Source organism: Lampetra planeri, chromosome 4, assembly GCF_965212315.1.
Source record: "Lampetra planeri chromosome 4, kcLamPlan1.2.h2, whole genome shotgun sequence".
In the NCBI taxonomy this organism is placed as follows: domain Eukaryota; kingdom Metazoa; phylum Chordata; class Hyperoartia; order Petromyzontiformes; family Petromyzontidae; genus Lampetra; species Lampetra planeri.
The window spans coordinates 28,216,541-28,236,556 of record NC_136110.1 but is presented as its reverse complement, the minus strand read 5'-3'; the positions used below and the strand labels follow the sequence as shown (position 1 = coordinate 28,236,556).

General features: G+C 44.6%; 1 protein-coding gene across 1 annotated transcript in view; it reads right to left on the bottom strand.

The window, feature by feature from the left end:
* Nucleotides 1–6,356: 6,356 nt before the first annotated feature.
* The window catches only part of LOC144717896 (uncharacterized), a 114,097-nt gene continuing 100,437 nt past the window's right edge, over nt 6,357–20,016 (bottom strand). Inside the window, exons 2-5 of the mRNA XM_078593674.1 lie at nt 16,895–17,012; nt 13,425–13,537; nt 7,225–7,411; nt 6,357–6,653 (exon numbers count right to left, since the gene is read on the bottom strand). Of these exons, the coding sequence (XP_078449800.1) occupies nt 6,484–6,653; nt 7,225–7,411; nt 13,425–13,537; nt 16,895–17,012 (588 nt within the window). The 3' untranslated portion in view covers nt 6,357–6,483. The remainder of the gene's footprint in view (nt 6,654–7,224; nt 7,412–13,424; nt 13,538–16,894; nt 17,013–20,016) is intronic.

Below are 20,016 nucleotides of genomic sequence, written 5' to 3'. Positions count from 1 at the left end.
TTTTACATAGTATGTGTGTCGAGTGGAGTGGTAAAGTGGTTTATTTTACTGTGCTATAAAGTCAGTTACCCGAGTTTAATTCCCTTCCATGGCTAACATCTGTGGCGAGTGATGTCCGAAGCAGTTGCAATAAAGTGCCCCACGCTTGGCTTACCTTCATCAATGTATCTGGCTAATATTTTTGCGCACACTACTGTACTGAAGAAATAAACACACGTCCAGTGCGATGGAAAAAAAAACCTTTTGAGAACATGTTTCTTTCTCCACGTCGTAATGTCAAGATCAAAGTGGTGGGTGGGAGTCCATCAGCTGTTATAATCAAAGCTGCACGCTTAGTTAGCGGTGCAGAGCAAGGGTTCAATGATAAAATTGGGTGTCATTAGGAACATATGTATGTTGAACCTCTTTCACATCGTACGTAGCCAACCATGCTAATCGGAGATGCAGCGGGGAGGACAACAAACTAAACACACAAATCTAAAGAAATGAGTTTTCAACCTTAGATTTAAAAGTGCATAGCTCCCAGTGGATTCCTAATGTTGGAAGGAAGAGCGTTCCAGACGGGCGCAGAAGCGCATCCGAAAGCGCGCAAAGCGGTGACCATCTTTGTTCGATGGCCAGCCAAAAGCTGCTGCTCACGAGGATGACCGGAGTTGGTAGGTATCGTGGTTGGTTACGGGCTCTGATGCAATTCAATAGGGGCCCTCCCCATCTTCAAAGCCCGGCACCTGGGCTGCTTTTACCCATGGGACCCCCTGCTGCGGGTTCAGTTACATTTTCTGCACGTTCCATAGCCACACCACTGGGTGTGCAAGCATGATTAAATAACTAGAATTAGACGGCAGTTTTCAACTGCACGGTTGACATGCTGGCAACGTCTTCCTTACATACATAAAGTAAAAGTGTATGCCACTGGGTGTGCAAACAGGTGTAGTGACATAGCGCTGACTGTTGGGCAGCTGCAGGAACTGCAGGTGGGCACTTAGCTCTCACGCCGTTGAGCATATACACGGTGTGTGTGCCGGCAGGGCGGAGGAACTGGGGCAAGGGTCACAATAGACCTCGTGTGGAAGCCCCTGGAACCCTCTAGAGCAGGGGTCGGCAACCAAAATAACAAGAAGAGCCATTTCTTTCCAATTCGGTACAAAATTCAGTATTTCAAGAGCCGCAATGCATCTGAGTACATACTGTACATACGTACATAACGTCAAGAAGCAGCCCGTAAAGAGCCGCATGCGGCTCCGGAGCCGTAGGTTGCCGACCCCTGCTCTAGAGGGTTTGAGAAGGGAGGCGCGGCTAGGGCGGAGCCAGGCCGCGCCGAGGGGAATAAAAGCAGCGGAGAGCGAGAGCTACGGGCTCCCGGTTCTGGGATTGGACTCGTCTCGTCGTCGCTGCCCTCGTCGCTGACCTTGTCCCTGCCGCCTTCGCCCGATCATTGCGCGGCCGGACAGCGTTTGGCTGTCCCAGTCGACGCCGTCTGTGCAACGCGGACAGAGTCGTGTCTGGGATGGGACGCGCGACAGCCGGGTTGCGTGTGGGAGAGAGAGGGGGCCCGAGTTGTGGCGTGAGCTCGGCAACAACGAATAAAGAGGGCAGAGCGGTGCTCCCTGCGACCACCACCCAGTCTCCGGCTGACTGTGTGTGCGACGCACGCCACCCGCACGCACAGACGACACACTACACAGGTATCATCCATGATTAAATAACTATAATTAGACGGCGGTTTTCGACTCCATGGTTGACATGCTGGCAACGTCTTCCTTACATACATACATGAAGTAAAAGTGTACGCCAAAAACCCGAATCGCTCGCGTGATCTTGAATAGGCCAATAACAGAAGCATTTTAAACCAGCACAGCCGAGGCGCTGGCGAACACCCAGGGGCTCTCATATCTCAATTAGGGCACATGTCACCAACGCCTTGGCAGGCAAGTGGAGGTTTGGAGGGATGAGACTCATTTGATACATTATTTCATACTATCAAGTGTTTTGCTATTTTATTGGCCCGAGATCAAATGTGTCTAACTGTAACTCTTAAACAAATGGATATCTTCACATACATCCTGTACATTGTTTTTTTTATATGCATACAAGTCTAAAACATTTTGTTCGATACCTGACTTCACTTACAAATTAGCCAACACAGTATTATGCAAGTTGACATTTGCCCAAAACAATATTAAAGTACACCCGCACCAAGGCTTTTTTTTACATAAAATGCATTGCTGCATTGACCTCGCTGGAGTTTTCCCGGCACGAATCAAACATTCTCTCTTACATGGCACTCCACAACGCCGTGGCAACGACGCTGTAGAAACGTGTGTGGCATCACCCGCCTTGCTCTACGACGCCCGCTGACGATGTCACCTATACGGCAAGAGACACGCATACGAAACCTAACCTCAAAGGTTTGACGCGCCGCTAAGAACGGCCACGGCTCCCCCCCCCCCACCATCGAAAACGTCGCCTGGTATGCTCAGGGCTGCGCAGATTTAGGGGCCGTTCATAAATGACGTCACGCGATTTTGGACGATTTTTGACCCCCCCCCTCACCTCGTCACACGGCGTCACAAAAAGTCAGACCCCCTCTCAAATATGACGTCACAAAGCTCTGCCCCCCCCCCCCCCCCAAAAAAAATAAAACATGCTTCAAATCGCTTTAGACTATTGTCATTGTAGTGCGTATTTAATGTGCCGCTGCACTCTGATGTTGTAGGAGAAACAATTTATTAAAAAATTATATTTAATTAAGTATAACGTGTTGTCTATATGTATTTCAAGTTGCGCATTTTGATGTGACGTCACATTTATCAAACCCCCCTCGTCACACATCGTCACAAATGTCTGACCCGTCCCCCCCTACCTAGGTGCGTGACGTCATTTATGGACGGCCCCCTACGAACGCGTCGTCGTTTGTAACCCAGTGCACGGCATCGCTTGCCACGCAGACTCGTTTCTCAGCACGTGACTCGTCAATCGGAAGCACGTGGCCACTCTGGACAACAGCATCGTCCATTTTATTTGAAAAACAAATACAGAACACAGTACACGATTATGTTTATAACAGTTACAGTACAACGCAACGTCGTCTTTATCCGAGTCCCCATAAAGAACGAAAGCACTTTAATTTGCGAGTAGTAGTTAGCTCAGACGGTATGCAGATGTATCCCCCTCTATATACAATGCTTTATTCTAATTATAACATGTCAGTGAACGCCGAATGATTAGCTATTTTATATTTAAACATGTATATTATATTACCTGTGTTTTAAAGCCTGGTGTTTTTTCTAATTAAAATGAAATAATGCGTAGGGAAAGAAAAAAAAACTGATTTCGTTATTGATGGAAGTTCACGATGCACTTAGCCTGAGTTACTGCATACATAATGTGAATATTACAGTGTGTCGATGACCATAAAGTAACCGCTTAGGGGCCATCCATTTAGTACGTACGCATGGAGGGGGGGTTAACCCAAATGCGTACACTTGCGTATGGGGGGTATACTGACAATGTACGCATAGGAAACGTGGGGGGGGGAGGGTGTTTTGACAGATTGTATGCGTATGTATTAAATGGATTGCCCCTTACTTTGTAGAGCCTTGGAAAGATACCTCAACTGAACAATATTATAATCAATACAGAAGGAAAGCCATACTAACATTGCATATGCTTATCATAAGGTTATTTTTTTCAAATTACCTTTCATAAGCAAATATCCAGAATTGTTGTATTGGTGATTGCCAATTGTTGTGAGATCAAAAGCGCCATAGTGACGATGCCGATGATGAGGGTTTAATTTCAGCCAGGTCCTGTCTGGGTTGGCAAACCCGAAAATATTTCGAGCACCCATCAACACCACATCCATGATACCTCTTGCTATGAGTCACAGAGCCGACTGTTCCAGCCTGCCAGCGAACCAGACAATATTTAGTGAGAAATTAAGTCCTAATAATAATGATGATGATGATAATAACAAGAAAACCTATAATCGCAAGTGACGTTTAATTTTTGCATTAAGGGAGAAATATACCATCAGACGGAAGGTCACCAATAGCGGAAAAGTTCATTGTAAAAGCAAGTAAGAGACGCATTTCATTTGAAAAAGCACGAAGAAAAGCTTTGGCAAGGCCCACTGAATGGGCAAATCATAATTAATACACACAATTATATTACCTCTTGTGCAGGAAAACCATGCCAGATTTTTTTTTATAAACTGTATAAATAGCAATAATGTGAATCAAAGACCTAAAAAGAACGAATGTGACAACTACTACGGCTACTACTACCATCTGTGAATGCTTAAAACAAACCCCGCAGTACAGCATTGTCAACAGCACTTACAATTGTGATACCACGTGAACAGTCGTCTTTTTTTGCAAATTGCATGAATTGGGAGAAAAAAAAACAATCATTCCAAGCCAATGAAGTTTAACTAAATTGAAAAACGTATTGACAGACAGCAAAGCAGGCAAAACAGAGCTTAAGTGAATACGAAGTTCTCTATTGGTGAAACCCTTACAGTATAATAAATGCAATTAATATGCTTGATAAAAACATACTTTTTTTCTTAAAATAAATGTGAAGATTCTATTAATTTGATATTTTAAACGATTGTTTAGGATTAAATAACAATCACACGAAAAAAAAATTATATGAGATGTTTTTGTTGTTGTTGCAAATAGGAGTTCAAGACAGCAACAAATGAAAACGCATCTTACGACGGAATGTGCATAAAGGAGTGTGGCCAATACCGGGCAGTAGCCGAGAGATTTACGCGTTCAAAAACATCGCTAGAAACTCTCACGATATGAGCATCTGAATAGCACGAAGAGAAAAACAATATGTAGCATCATCCTGATTAAAACAGCACGGTTGGCATATTAAGGAAAGAACACGATTCATCAATTGTATCCTCTGGTGCAGCCAGCTAACTGTGAAGCACACTGAAAACAAAGAGACACGCTTAAAAGATGCACACGTATTTAAATTACATAATAGATACCTAAACTCCTTGCAGTCATTTATGCCACCACACGCTGGTGAGTTTTAGGCGGCGTGGATATCACGTATTATGTTGAACTTCTTTCGCACCGTACGTAGCCGACCACGTTAGTCGGATTTCAACAGACGGCAGTGGGTGAGGGTGGGGGCGAGTGGGACAACACGTTACAGCCTTTCGTGTGAATCCACTGCGAGATCAGGGCGAGTCCACACCGTGCGGTTATGGGGGTTATTTGACCATACTTGACCACGGGTCGGCGCGTGCGTGGAACACAGATTGTAGTTAAGTCTGAATTCTTGTTATGCTTGTGGTAGCAGAGAAGTACAGGACAATTGCGTATGCTCCCTACGGCACTGCCCTCCAGGACTAAACGTAAAAAGGGACCGAAGCTCAGTCTCGCTGAAAGGCACGGGCAAAATACCACACGCGTCACTACTTCGTGGTGGTGAATTTGTTTATATAAACAAGCCTAATGTTTGGCCCGGTGTGATGGCACACCAACAACACGAAGAAGCAATTTCATTAAAAGTGAACGGAACTAAATTAAACCGTTTTAAAACGCGAGTGTTTTTCTTAAGTATTTACCGGAAAGAAGGAAAAATATCAAACCTAAACATATATATATCACTCAAATGAACTAGCAATGCCTGGCTTATACTGGCGTGTGGCCTATATGCAACATTTTTTTTATTTTTTGTTATTTTGTACAAAAAATAAAGCACGGTTTGCCAAATATCACATCTGTTATAGCCGGATGAGAAAAAAACATGACCACTGCTGCTTGAGTTTAACACCTAGCATAATAAGCTGCACAGCAAGAAATAACCAAAGGCAAACAATCACTGACACATTGAAGAAGTCTGCCAGCTTTTTTTCTAGATTTACAGGGTCAAAGTAAATGTATGGAAGCACTAACTTAATTTAACAAAATTGGTATCAGTTGATTGGAGTTCTTGCACATGAACAACACGAATCGAAATGCCAATGGCATTAAAATATGCCACAGTGTTAATCACTTTACCCTTTCATCTACAGACACCTGAGAAACCAGATTAGAATTAAAATGTCATCAAGTTCTCTATTAACTTTCGACGCACAGTATTTGTTTTTATTACACCATGTGTTGTTTTTAATCCCTGTTCCCACTGCAGACGACCTTTAAGGTCTGGTGTCAGGTCAACTGCTCAAAAGCTGAGGGATCTAGCATAAGGAAACGATGGTAATGGTGTGGTAGCATCACTAGCAGTGGCCAAGACGACCTTCTGACCAAGCCAAACATATGTTTACACATACTGCAGATGCAAAGGGTAAATATCAAATCGCTCACGTACGCTAAATTTCCACTTTACCTCTCTTCAATTTAATTAAATAAGTTAATGGTTCCATGGCTGGGCTGGCCCTGCTGGGCAGGCGTTGGTGCATGTCGTGCATTGCTTGGGGTTGGGGAGGAGCTGGTGGCCCTCACTGCTGGGCCCAAGGAACTACATTGGGCCCTCGTCGTTGGGGGCCTTTTGGTACGCCAGGTTGGTCTTGTAGGGCAGCGGTCCGGCCACCGAGAAGCTGCCGGCCTCCTTCTTCCGCATGCGGTACACCAGGAAGAGGATGAGGAAGACGGCGAAGAGGAGCCCCACTGCGCCTCCGGCGATGATGGCTGCAAGGTGAGCAGGCGCACTCGGTTATTGTTATTCACAAGGTATTATCAAATGATACATTACGCGCACACACATACGTACGATGCTGCCATGGCGTAACGGTTAGCGCGCTGGACTTGCAACGCAGAAGCCGTTGGTTCGATCTCCCGGTGCAGCAGTTGAAACAATGGCCATGTTTCTTCAATTCTCCCACCAACCCCACCGTCTCTCGGTGGCGAGCTGTTAACTACCTCGCCTGATATGCAGGAGGTCGTGGGTTCAATCCCGACGCTGATGCATATATATTTGGAGTTTGTATATTCTCCCCGTGGTCACGTGGATTTTTCTCTGGTGCTCTGGTTTTTCCCTCCACATTTAGAAACGTGAGGCAATTTCCATCTCGCCACTAACAAGGCCCCTTGTACAATTTTGAAAAAATATATATTTTACCCGGCGAAAACATCGCAGTCATATGGAAGTATTTTAATAAGCGTAAGAAAGGAAGCACGTTGACATTTAATCCGTTTAATGGGACGAGCAGATGGAGCTGGCGAGCAGAGCGAAGGCGTGCAGCAGCAGCTGGCTCCTCACCGGCCAGGACTTCCGTGCGGTCCAGGAGGCTCGCGCCGTGGGTCTTGTGAGCAGATACGTCGTAGGGGGAGCTGCCCTCTGGTGCCAGGCCACGCTGGATCCAGGGGTCAGAGGGCGTCTCCGTCCCGGTCTCTCCAGCAGAGCCGCTCTCCTCAGGGTAGTCCTCGGCCGACTCCCCGACCAGCAGCTGCAAGGTGGCAGAGGGCGCGGAGAATGTGAAGAGCCACGGTCACATGGTGCAGGAGGAGCTGGAGAGTGCACACTTGCCTCAAACGTCTCAAAACCTTGTGAACTCCGGGGTGACATTTCTCACACTCAGATGGTGCCGTTTTTAAATTTTTTTTATGGGGACAAATACAGTGTTGCATTGACCTAATTATAGTCGGGTTAATTGAATTGGATCAATAATAGGGCGCCACGGTGGCGAGATGTTAACTACCTTACCTGGTATACAAGAGGTCGTGGGTTCGATCCCGTTCCTGACGATGCCTGTATACTTAGAGTTTGCATGTTCTCCTTGTGGTCGTGTGGATTTTTCTCCGGATCTTCCGGTTTTTCCCTCCACATTTAGAACCAACATGGGTTTAGAGTATTTGGCTGCCATACATTCCCACGTGATAAGCCACTTCGTTGGGCTATCATTTGTGGCCAAGTCACTTCTGAAAAAGAGCTAGAGAGCTCAGTGGGCCTTACCTGGTAAGATAAAAATAGTTTAGTTTAGAATTGATGAACCTATCTTAAGGTGAGATGATCTTTCCGTGAAATGTGGTCCATGTGTATTTATAATGACGCCAATAAATATTCTGAGCGCGTTGCCTTCTTAGCCACTTATGCTTTGTGGTCATTTTTGAAATTCGCACACTCTGCTGTAGGTGCATTTTTTTGCGGCAACGAAATAACCTTTCATAAACCCTGTTCAATAGTGTAATGGAAGAACATCTCTCATGGCTGACTGCAGGGAGATATTGATGGTCGTTAGTGTAAATCTATCAAGAGGCCAGTGTGCCACTGGGGAGAGCGAGTATCATTCCAGGAAGAGAGTGACAATTCATTCCCCCCAGCAAAGGGATTTTCTGAATCGTTAAGATCCAGTTGTGATTCGATTACAGAATCTGATACGAATGTTTCAGGACGCGTTTTATTAGCATAATACCGAATTAACTTTCATTAATCATTATACCCCATATGATATGTTACAGTTAATCATAATATAAACAGTGGACTGTTGGAGTGAAATAAAACAACTACCATAGGTTGAACACATAATTTACTTGTGTACGTGCTACAAATGCCGCACCTCAAATTAGCATGGTCGGTAATGTACGGTGCGAAAGAAGTTCAACATACATACATGACTACAGTATTATATCTCAGAAAAAAAATATGGAAAACATTGATTATTTTAGCAATAACCGTTTGTGATTGTCCAGAATATAAGATGTATTGACATAGGGAGGTGTGAATGCATGCCGAAGCAATTTTATATTAAACAATTTTCATAAAATCATGATGAAGGTCCATGCGCTGCTCGCTTCTTAGGGCCACAATATTGCAATATAATTCTGCGTTAAATGCATAATCCGGCAATGACTGGACACATATTAATGTTCGGCTGCTCATCAGCGATTTTAATATCCTCCACAGTCAATTAAGGGCAACAACAAAAGCTGCCTGCCCTATGGAAATAGTGAGATTGATCGGAACACTTTCTGATGACATTATTGCCAAGAAACAGCTTCAGGCTTCTCAATGAATAATAAACAATGATTCATTTTCCGAGAGGAGCCTCAAGCGCAAGCGGTTTCTTTTACGTTCACAAAACAGCATGGCAAATATTGCAAAAACACCGCTTTGACTCACACACACACACAATCGCACTTTGCAAACCCAGAGGCCACAATCTCAAGATGGCCACTTGGCTCATGAGCAGCAGTTACATCGCGTCGGCCATCATCCGTACAGGGTGCACGGAACATCTCGTGTGCTGGGAGTTAACTGGCCATTTGGGAAATGTTCTCTGGGTTCATGATAGTGCGATGCTATTACAAGACCTTGCGAATTGCATCATGGCGTACCTAGGCGTTGTAAAGGCGAACCCCGCTGGCAGAAATTGCAACGTCTGGAGCGCTGATAAATTGCTTACAAGAACTGGCTGCAAAGTAAAACTGCCGAGGGATTTATTGGTATAGTTCTACAGCAGTGCGCTGTAAATCTAACCGAAATGCTTCATGCGTTGTTAAACAGTGCTTTTAAAAGATCCCGTCACTCAGCCAACGCGTAACTTTATTCTATTATTTCAATACATTGCATGCATTTTTTTGGAGTAGCTATTGTATTAATAGTAATTTGAATGTATAAAGCATTGAACGACAATAATAGTGTCTCTTGAAAGTAGTCATGGTGTAAATTGGATATCTTCTAGAAGCATTAGAGTTATAGAGAGCAGACCCAAGGATTTACAAACATTGATCGCGATCAAATGCAGCCTGACCTCACCGTTGTTCATGCTCTCGTCACGTTAATGATTCATTGTTATTTTGACAAAAACAACTTTTTTTTGGGGCTCAATGTGATTTGAAAATGTTTAATAGAATTTCACAAAAGTGCTATAAATCTTAACAGTCTATCACGATGGACGGAATTATCAAGGGTTAAAACGCCTCTAATTTTAGTTTCTCACGATTGTAATAAACCTAAAATGTATACCCTCATTTGAACTAAATTGTAATTTATTTACTTTTGCAGTCCCCCTTCCCCTTATATCTCAATTGCATTCATATTGCCATTTTCACTTGGCCTTCGTTTGTTTTTCTCATATGTTTACTTCTTGGAAGCAAATTAATAATCAGTATATTTATAGGCTTCATGAAACCTGTAAAATTGTACAATATTTTGGTATTTCATTGTACTTCACACTGGAATTTGGCTTCACTGTATCGAATCATTAATTTTGACCCATATCTTCATTGAAAAAAGCCTCCCGTCTCTGTGGGTTCCTACATGCTTAAAAATAGACGCAGTAAATCCAGATCATTTGTGTAGGCCCAGATGTACAATTATTTTTCGTGGCAGTATGAGACTGGGTGCATTTGAAGAATAATTCAACGAAGGATAATATAAATTGCAATGTCAGTCTAATACCTGCGGCATTTGTAGTTTCGCATATTTGTCTGCTTTACGCCATACACCACAACTGGAAAAAATTAACCCGTAAAAACAAAGTTTTTCACTATAAATCCTTTATATGCGTGGCGGCTAGAGTCCTCTCGTCCTCTGGCTTGAGATGGCTGCCACCTATGGGTCAGATGATTGCCTGCCACCATTAAGCAATTGGTAATTAAATATATATATATTTTTCCCTAAAAAGTGTACAATTTTTGAAAAAAATTTTCACGAAAATAAATTGTCACGCACAACGAGTCTGTGTGCAAAATATCAGCTCGATTGGATCACGGGAAGTGGGTTAAAACACGACTGAAAGATTTGCACGGTCGTAAGCGTGCAAGCAAGCAAGCAAATTTAATATAAAGGATTTAAAAAGAGCCTCCACTATAGGTCAAGAAAACGGCTCTCGAGGGCATTTGGCCTACTCTTCCATGCAGGCCAAATATCTTGGAAGAAGTGTGAGTACCCACACTTTACCCCAGTGCATGTGTAGTGGTGATACGCGCTGGGGTAGGGATCGTGTGCCAGCGCGTAGTGATTGGCTGTGTGTGTTGGTGACGCGCGCTGACGGTGAAGGATCAGGGGTCAGCGCGGGGTCGGGGGTTATGAGGCAGTGATTGGTTGGGTATGAGTGACGCGCGCTGACAGCGATGGGATCCTGGGGCAAGCGCGCGGGGATTGGTCAACTAAGGGGGATGCTCACGTCGAGGTCCGCATACGCTCCGTCTCCCGTGAGCGGGGGCTATATAAGGTGGTGCGCACAGGCGCACGGGAAGCGAGTGACCAGCGAAGACTGAAGACGGAGGAGGAAGAGATAGGGCCCTGCGGCACCTAGTCCCGCTGTCCTGTAGGGGCCGGGGCTCTGTGTGACCCAGAGGCGGAACCCTGGGACCCGGGGCCGAGCGTCCGTGAGAGGGCCGGCCCTTGGGACTCAGAGGTTGTGGCCCACGCCCAAACTGGGGTGGGCCTGTAGGCTCCACGGACGTTACGGGGCGGAGTGCAGTGTGAGCATGCAGTGTGAGGCATAGTAACTACACGTGTCAAGTGAAGTGTGTGTAGTCAGAGGAATAGTGACCACACGTTGTATCGTGACAAGTCAAGGTTTAATAAAAAGTGTGCTACCCGTCAAGTGGTTTCCTGCCGTCATTCCAATACTTCACATGTGACCCGCTGATCGACAAATGCCCGTCGTTTCAATGCTAAATGGGGAGATATACATGCACCGGTGAGTTCTGGATTGCCAACCAGTCCAGTCGTCATTGCGCTAACCTTTGCACCACGGCATAATCCTGACATGATAGTGGATTAATGCTCAGCATACGGAGTGTATCGCAGAGCCAGTTAAAAGAAAAAAGCGTCCTTGCAGGCAACGGGCAGTAGCAACTGCACAGTGGATTATGAGATATCTCCTTTACCAGTGGCAAAATATAGTAGTAGGTTTTTACCCTTTCAACTGGTACAGAAACTGACACCTTTATACAAGGCATCATGTTTGCAATAACCACAACACAAGCAGTCAAAATGCAAACAAAAAAAAACAACTCTGATGATGATAATGATATGCAATGCCCTTGAAGTTAATTGGTCCACACCCGAGACAGCTTTTCTTAGAGCCTAGTCTCCATTGGTGTTGGACCAGATGACGCCGAAAGGCGTACAACTCAAAGACAGTGCACTATCAGAGACATTGACTGCTTGTGTTGTGGTTATTGCAAACATGATGCCTTGTATAAAGGTGTCAGTTTTTGTACCAGTTGAAAGGGTAAAAACCTACTACTGCACGGTGGATGTCGATTCAGTGGAACGTTTACGAGAGTGGCTAGAACCCTCTCGCACGCGACCTCGTAATCAGATGTGAAATGGGGAAGTGGGCTGTGCGGTGTGGTGGAGTCTGGGAGACTGTACCTCTTGTTTAAGGCTGGTATTATAACACATTAGGGCTAATGCGAGCACTGCCTAAACGCGCACGTAGTGGGTTGAGGACAACTTCCCCTCGACATCTTCTTGGTTCTTTCGGTAAAGTCACGTAGAATGGAAATAATAAAATAAAATTAACATAATAAAATAATTCTCACGACGTTTTGGCCACAACGCAAGCAGCCGTCCTCAGGTGGAGAACAGGTCTGTTGAGAAGACAGAGTCTGAATGAATTCAGACTCTGTCTTCTCGACAGACCTGCGTTGTGGCCGAAACGTCGTGAGAATTATTTTATTATGTTTTATTTTTATCATTTTATTATTTCCATTCTACGTGACTTTACCGAAAGAACCAAGAAGATGAATCCCTGCAGTCACGAAAGAAGCTTTAAATCGAATTTCCCCTCGACAGTTGGAATCTGAATGACCAGATTTTAAAATCAGTGATTCCGAGGCTTAATTTATGATTAAATATTCTCCGCGGGTCCCACAAACCTCAATCTTCTGCACTCCCCCTTGACCCCCCCCCCCCGAAATAGCTGGGTGGTAGGGGGTAAGCACCTCCAGCTGAAATTAATCCCGAGTGGTTTCTTAACTCACAGCGAACAATATAACTGTTTTATTTTTTTTATAAACATGCGTTTATATATTATAACCGAAGCAACAAACTTAAAATTGTTTATTTGCCTGCTCATTTTCTGTCAAAAAGTAAACAAACATTCCAAACGTCTTGTCGGTTCGAAAAAAAATCTGACAAAACGATGATCCATAGGCCTAAATAAATAACCCCCATCTCACCCCAGTGCACAAACAACAGCCCCCCCCACCCCCCAGTTCATAGCCCACGGCCACCCACAGGTTCAAAAGCACGGCGCGTTTAATGCAAGGACGAGCGTATTTAACGGTCGGCGGTCAGTTTCCATGAACGTGGAAAACAAGGGAGACTCCAAGCATTGCCACCACACGGACACGTGCACATGGTGTTGGTGGCACAGAGAAGTCGAACATTAAAAGGGGAGAAACTAAAAGGAAGGGTACATGTGCCCTTATCCTTTTCCATTCTAAAATAAGCACAAGGGGGGGGAAGGGCAGAGATCAGACTGCCGCCACTAAAGGTACCTTTACTCTGTTCTGCGTCGTTGTTGGCAAAACCATGGTCGGGTTGGTCACCATCTTCTCGCCCTTGTGAGGTGTGTGCACGTTCCAGCCCTGGTCTTGCTCCGATAAATCACCTGGGTGGACAACAGATGTATTCAACAGATGTATTCAGATAATTCAAGACACAGCTCCCACAAGCGTCAACGTGGGCACCCGCCCATCATCATCATAAGCCATGACCAGTCCACTGCTGGATGAAGGCCTCCACAAGCCGGCACCACCTCACAGGATTCTGCCCAGTGATTAGTCCACCTACACACGAGCTGAATTCATAAGTTGCACTCGACTGCAGTGCAAAATTGTGTGTCCTACAGCCCTGATCAATGAATCGCTGAGACCCAGTGTGGTATTCGTGCATGGTGTAACTGTCATTTTCACAATTTCCGACTTTTCCACATGTACACCTGTTCCCAGTGGGACGACGCGTATGCTACCATCAGGGCATTTGGTTTTACGCAACAGAGAGAGGTTCATGCCGTTGAAAAGTAACATTTAACACTTTGAAAAGTTAATTATTTTCTGTATTCATTCACCCCTTTACAACATTGTCTTTGCATTTATTTCCCAAGTCTTCGTTAATCAAGCGGCATTTCTTCCGACTCATGAAATGTAACCGGAATATAATCCGGCATTTACTCGCCGACGCATGTTTATGTTCCAACGTACGTTACATGACACGTTAATAGATATGTGAACATGGTAAAAAAAAATCAATGCGATTATTTACGTAAATATTTTATACAGCGAGCGCGTGATTACTATTGTTATATGTGTGACCTTTACACAGCAAAGCACCTCTGATTAGCACGGTTGGTTACGTACAGTGCCGAAAGAAGTTCAACATACATTCATACAACGCATCACCGATAGTACAAGACTTTTTTTTAGGAGTGTCTTGGCAAGTTGTCCCAGTAGGAGGCGATGTCACTACGTATATAATCCAAGTGAGTCATTGACAGGCAATGTTTCAGCATTGGGACGTTTAGTCAACAACAATTCGGGAATCTAACCCAGGTTCTTTTTCCTGTAAGGCACAAGTAAACTAAACTATTTATAACAATTTTATTTTTTTATTTTACCAGGTAAGACCCACTACACTCTATAGCTCTTTTTCAGAAGCGACCTGGTCACAAATGATCACAGAATAAAGTGGCTCATCGTGTGGAAATGTATAGCAGTAGCCAAATACTCTAAACATATCATTTCATTTATTTGGTATAGCCCTGTGAGCCATTCGGCTCTTGAATCGGGTGCAACCGCAACAAACAAAAAACATGCGATGTCGATTCGAAATGCGGAGGGAAAAACCGGAGGACCCGGAGGAAAATCCACGTGATCACGGGCAGAACATGCAAACTCCAAATATGCAGGCATCAGGGTGGGAATCGAACCCAAGACCTCCTGTATACCCGGCGAGGTAGTTAACATCTCGACAACCTTGGCGCCCAAATGTTACCACTGTGCCACCATGCTGTCCAGTATATGCCTTAGGCCATAAATATTAAACCTTGACTACTTCATTCTCGTTTGACTTAATTTTTATCACAGAAATGCTCATGCCGTTGGGCTCTTAAAACCTTCAATTGTTTTTTTGCTACCAAAAGAAGAAAAACAACACTGCACGCTTTGAAATATACATCACCAACCGCAAGGTCTGCCTAGTCAGCAAACACAATTTTGTGCCGATGTAAAATGTAGAAATTCCAATCATTCATAATGGTCATTAGCAGTAAATCCTCAAGCTTGGTAAGCTTGCTCAGAATTAATGGAGATGCATAAATGGTATCGAAAACCGCATCTGCCCGGATGCTTATTTTCGCCAGGAAAATCGACTGGCGTCTGCACATTCATGAAAAACTGCTGTGAGACAACATTATTCTGAGTCATGAGTTCTGCCTCATATTGCCCATTATCAATGCAATTTGGATCATCGTTACATAGATCTCTGGTGTGGCCTTTGGCGTAAACATTGGTCCAGGGTTGCGCGTTTCATTCCTTTTTAGAAATGGGGCCAAAGGCTCCCGCGTCCACGGAACACTGTGACACAAATTTCCAGTAAGAGGTTAGTCAGCGTTTCTGCTTGTCCAAGCTATAATTGCTGCACGCAGACATATTTTGGGGGATTTTTTTTTGTTACTGTGCCTACTTAGCTCGAGGGAAAACTATGCAGTGTAAAAAAATATTGCCGGCTTGCCTTTGTGCCGACTTGAAATGTGCACTGCTGCGTTTCGATACCGAAAAAAAAATATCTATAATAATGATGCGTTTGTTCTTTCATTTTAAGGCCCTTGAAAAGCTCTTGCACAGTGCACATTTATTGTTGTTAAACCACGTCTGGTTATGGATCGGTAAAGTAAACACTGGAAAATATACGAGTGTGTATATGAAGAAAAATACTATACACGTTGCCAGACAATACAATTTTAAACTTTGCCCCTATTTAAAATGACACTTCGCAATTCGTGTCCTGTTTGTGTCCATTTGTTTACAATGTTTGCTCAAAAGCTTTGTATGCTGAAAAAATATTTATTACAAATAATGGGGTTCCCCCCCCCCCCCCCCCATATATACGTATGTATTAGCCGTTTACAAATCATTTGAAGATTCATGTCCCAGGCGTGACAGTTCAGAATTTTCTGAAAGACAAATTTGGCTCTTTCCACGCAGGCCTTCGTGGCAGGCGAGCTCACTCATGACAACGTTCGCGACCCGTATTCGGGAATTGCACCTCCGTTCGTGCTGCATCGGACATCGTTTTAACTCAGACACACGATGGTATGTGGCCACGCGATCGGACAGACGGATCATCTCGGAGGCCCCACATTAGGATGCTGCCATGGTGTGATGGTTTAGGACACTGAAATTCGAATCTAGAGGTCGGCCGGATTGATCCAACCTCCCGGTGGGTGCGGCGATTGAAACAATGGCCAAAGTTTCTTAAATCCATCTCGCCTCTGTTGAACCAGCGGGTTTTAATGGGTTCACCGCAAGTAGTCGATCGGCAGGTCGTGTGCGCTGGGGTAAGGTGTGGGTTACTCCCACCTCTTCCAAGACATCTGGTCAGCGTGGAAGAATGCGCCAAAATAACCGCTAGACCCTCCCGCCAGCAGTAGGCAAGAGCAAGCAATTGCAAGGGCTGCCCTTTTACCCTTTAATCAGTGCTCTTCAACTACTTTTCAGAAGAGACGTTCACCGGTAAGACATCATCAGTGCGAGGGCCGCCACACCGCCTGCAAGGGGCGTGTTCAATATTTGTGTACTGTCGGGGGCCGCACGTCAGGGACCACACTAAAGGCCACGAGGGGCCGCAAATGGCACGTGGGCCTTGCAATAAAGAACACTGTTATACATGTGTGTGTGCTGAACTTCTTTCGCACCGTACGTAGCCAACCGCGCTAACCGGAAACACACTAGGGAGAGGCTCTCCTCACCTGAGCCGGAGTAGAGCTCGCCTTCATCTCCTCCCTCGTCGTCCGTGCTGAAGCCCGAGCCGGAGAAATCGTATTCGTCCAACAGATCCTCGTAGAACTTTTCCGTCGAGGGCATCGCCTGCGGGAACAACGAGCGCGGTCAACGCGACTGCCCGGCCCGGCCGCTTTGCGGGCAACCCGCGACGGCAAACGTGGGGGGTCGCCACCAATCGCGTGGCTTTTCCCCCCCAAACATCGGGCCACCTTGAAGCAGCTGCTGTCCCCGGAAATATTCTGTGACGCTTCTCGAACGTTCAAAAGGCACCGGTGTTTTTTGTCGGTTGCGTTATAATTATGCAGCACTCACGGCGGCGCGTTTCAGATGTAGTTCTCACCCCTTCTGATATCGTGACATATTCTGCTTTCCGTTATGGGTATCTTTTTTAACTTTAGGAAGTAGCGACCATATGTGGACATCACCTGTGTAAGTTGCAGCTGGAACGATGAGTCGCTTATCAATCTATTAATTCAGTGTAATTTTTTTATCGACTTGATTCTGTTGTGGTCCGTTACTCGTGCCTCTTTAAAAGTCGCAGCCTTCCCAACACACCCCCTGCTCCCTAAAGGCTGGCAACCTCCTACAAGCCACACCAAGCACCACAATGCAAACTACGTCACCGACGCTTCCTAAACCTCCCGTCCAGTGGCACGCGCGAAAAGGCGGGCAAGAGAAATATCAACTGAAATCCATGAGAGTCATCGGTTACTTAAATGATCGGACATCCCAGCTCGTGCCATTTATCCTTGCTGCACCCCTCGTGGCCCAGGCTCTTTCACAACGGCGATGCAATTCCGCCAAACAGCCATTGCTCCAGCGTATAATGCGGCGAACAATACAACGCATTGTATTCAATTGTATTCAATTGTATTCAATTGTATTCAATTGTATTCAATTACGAAGGCTCTCGCGGTCGCGCCACACGGCTCTCCGATGCGTATCTGGGTCCTCCAGTTTCCGCTCGTACGCACGCACGGTCAGCTTTCTCCCAGCACCCCGGTTTCCTCCCAGACGAAGCAAAAACAACCAGAGCCACCATACGTCAGGAGCGCCGGTGCCAATCGGTGTCAAGAATGGACAACCACCACTTAGCAGCGGGCAGAGGCTCCGCAACAACGTGGAACAAAACGTTTGGACATCAGGCCTAACATGGTGTGTCAGGACAAACCTAAAACACATCGGGAGAAGCGTCTCGTAGTAAATCAACAATTTAAGTGTACGACGTTTTCAAGGAGTAGTAAGTCATAGTTATTTCCTGCTAAACCCTGTGTGTGACCAGCCCTGAGTCAGTGTTGCAAATTGCACCCCATTTGCGTAGGTTAGGAGGGAGCCATCGAGGAGAACAACTGCTGTTAATTGCCACTGAGTGGCTTCCCACTCACAGCCTTCTGAGTAACAGCCCGGGCATTCTGAACGTGGCGTCACCGAAAGCCCAAGATTCATAGTCACCGTTGGAGCGGAATTAAAAGCCGTTCGAGTAATATGAATGTTAGAACGTTATGTAAAAAGAAGATATATTGTATTGCAGAAATATGGACATGGTTTAGAAGTACGAAAACTAGACATCAATTAACAACGCACACCCCAAATGCCAGTTTATAAAAAGTAAGCATTGTGTAAGAAATATATATTTATTCATTATGATTGCACACATCTCGTGAAAAATTTCATAACTTTTAGAAACAAAGCGCGTAGCGAATGCTAGCTTTAAAAGCCCTCTCTGTTAAAACAACACACTGGAAACTTTACAAGCTACGTTATAAATACAGTACCACATCGATATTCCGCCCAAGGGTAACTTTTCAAAAGCTTAAGGAATACTTTGATGTTTCGTCGGCATGGAAATACAACAAAAAACTTCATCTACAATGCGTTAACACAGGCGCACACAAAGAAAGTGTAAACCACGTTTTTCTCCGTAAGAAGTACAATCGCTTATAGGCCATTAAATAATACATCTGAGATCCATTTACGTTTAAATTTAGAAACTAAATGAATGCGTGCGTCTGTAGGCATGCCAACACACTTATTAATTTAAGCAAAATCATCACTCATGGCGAACAGGGTGGAGACCTCCTGGCAATACCGTTGGGTAACATATTGCACTGAACACGGTAATCAGGGGATTGTGTTGTCTTGGTGGGATCTTGAATTGTTGTTGTTTTGCTGCCTTGCCCCAGCTTGCATTTGGTCTTCACAGATCTGTAGGAATGTATCTACTCGTGCAATTTGTACTTCCATGCGTTATTGTCAGCGAGTTACAATAACAAAAAAACCATAAAATATTTAATTAAGATAAAGAAAAGTTAAGCAAGTCATTCAACAACTTTTTCCTATCTTAATAAAAAAAATATTTAATGTTTGTTGTTATTGTAACTCGCTGACCTGCCCCTACTGGAAGTCTGCGAAAAAGAACTTCATAGCTCATCAGATTCCTCCAGGATAAATAAAGATTATGAACCTGATGTAGACCAGCTGCTCGTGCATGCCAAAGCTGTCCGCACACACACACACAGACAGTCCCAGATAGTAACATACACAACGAACTGACGCTTGCATCGCACACACACGCCGATGTGCGGTTTTTATTAAAAGCTCCTCCACTAATTTCTACGGTTGCTGCCGTAAGCGTAACGGTGAGCGCCGTGGAACTGCAGTGCAGAGGTTGCTGGATCATTCTACAATTGTGCTATCCGCGTTGTGTCACTATTCAAATTATTAATTAGAAAATCCCACGCACGGCAGTGTGCTCCGCGTGCCAGAGAATGGCGACGTAACGGCACCTTTCACGGACTTCTCCAAAACAATCTCCAGACGACCTTGTCGTTCTAGATTTGAAGCTTTAGTGACTGCAAGGTAGGTAAAACATTTTAAAATTAATAAAAGTAAAATAAAAGTAAAAATGCGTTTTATTTTATTTTTATTTTAAAATTAATAAAAGTTAAATAAAAATCCTTTTTATTTTATAAAAATAAAACAAAAATGATTTTTATTTTATTTTTTATTTTACTTTTATTAATTTTAATTTTTTGCCTACGTGACTTTACCGAAAAAACCCAAGAATATGGGACCTTTTCGTTCTTCA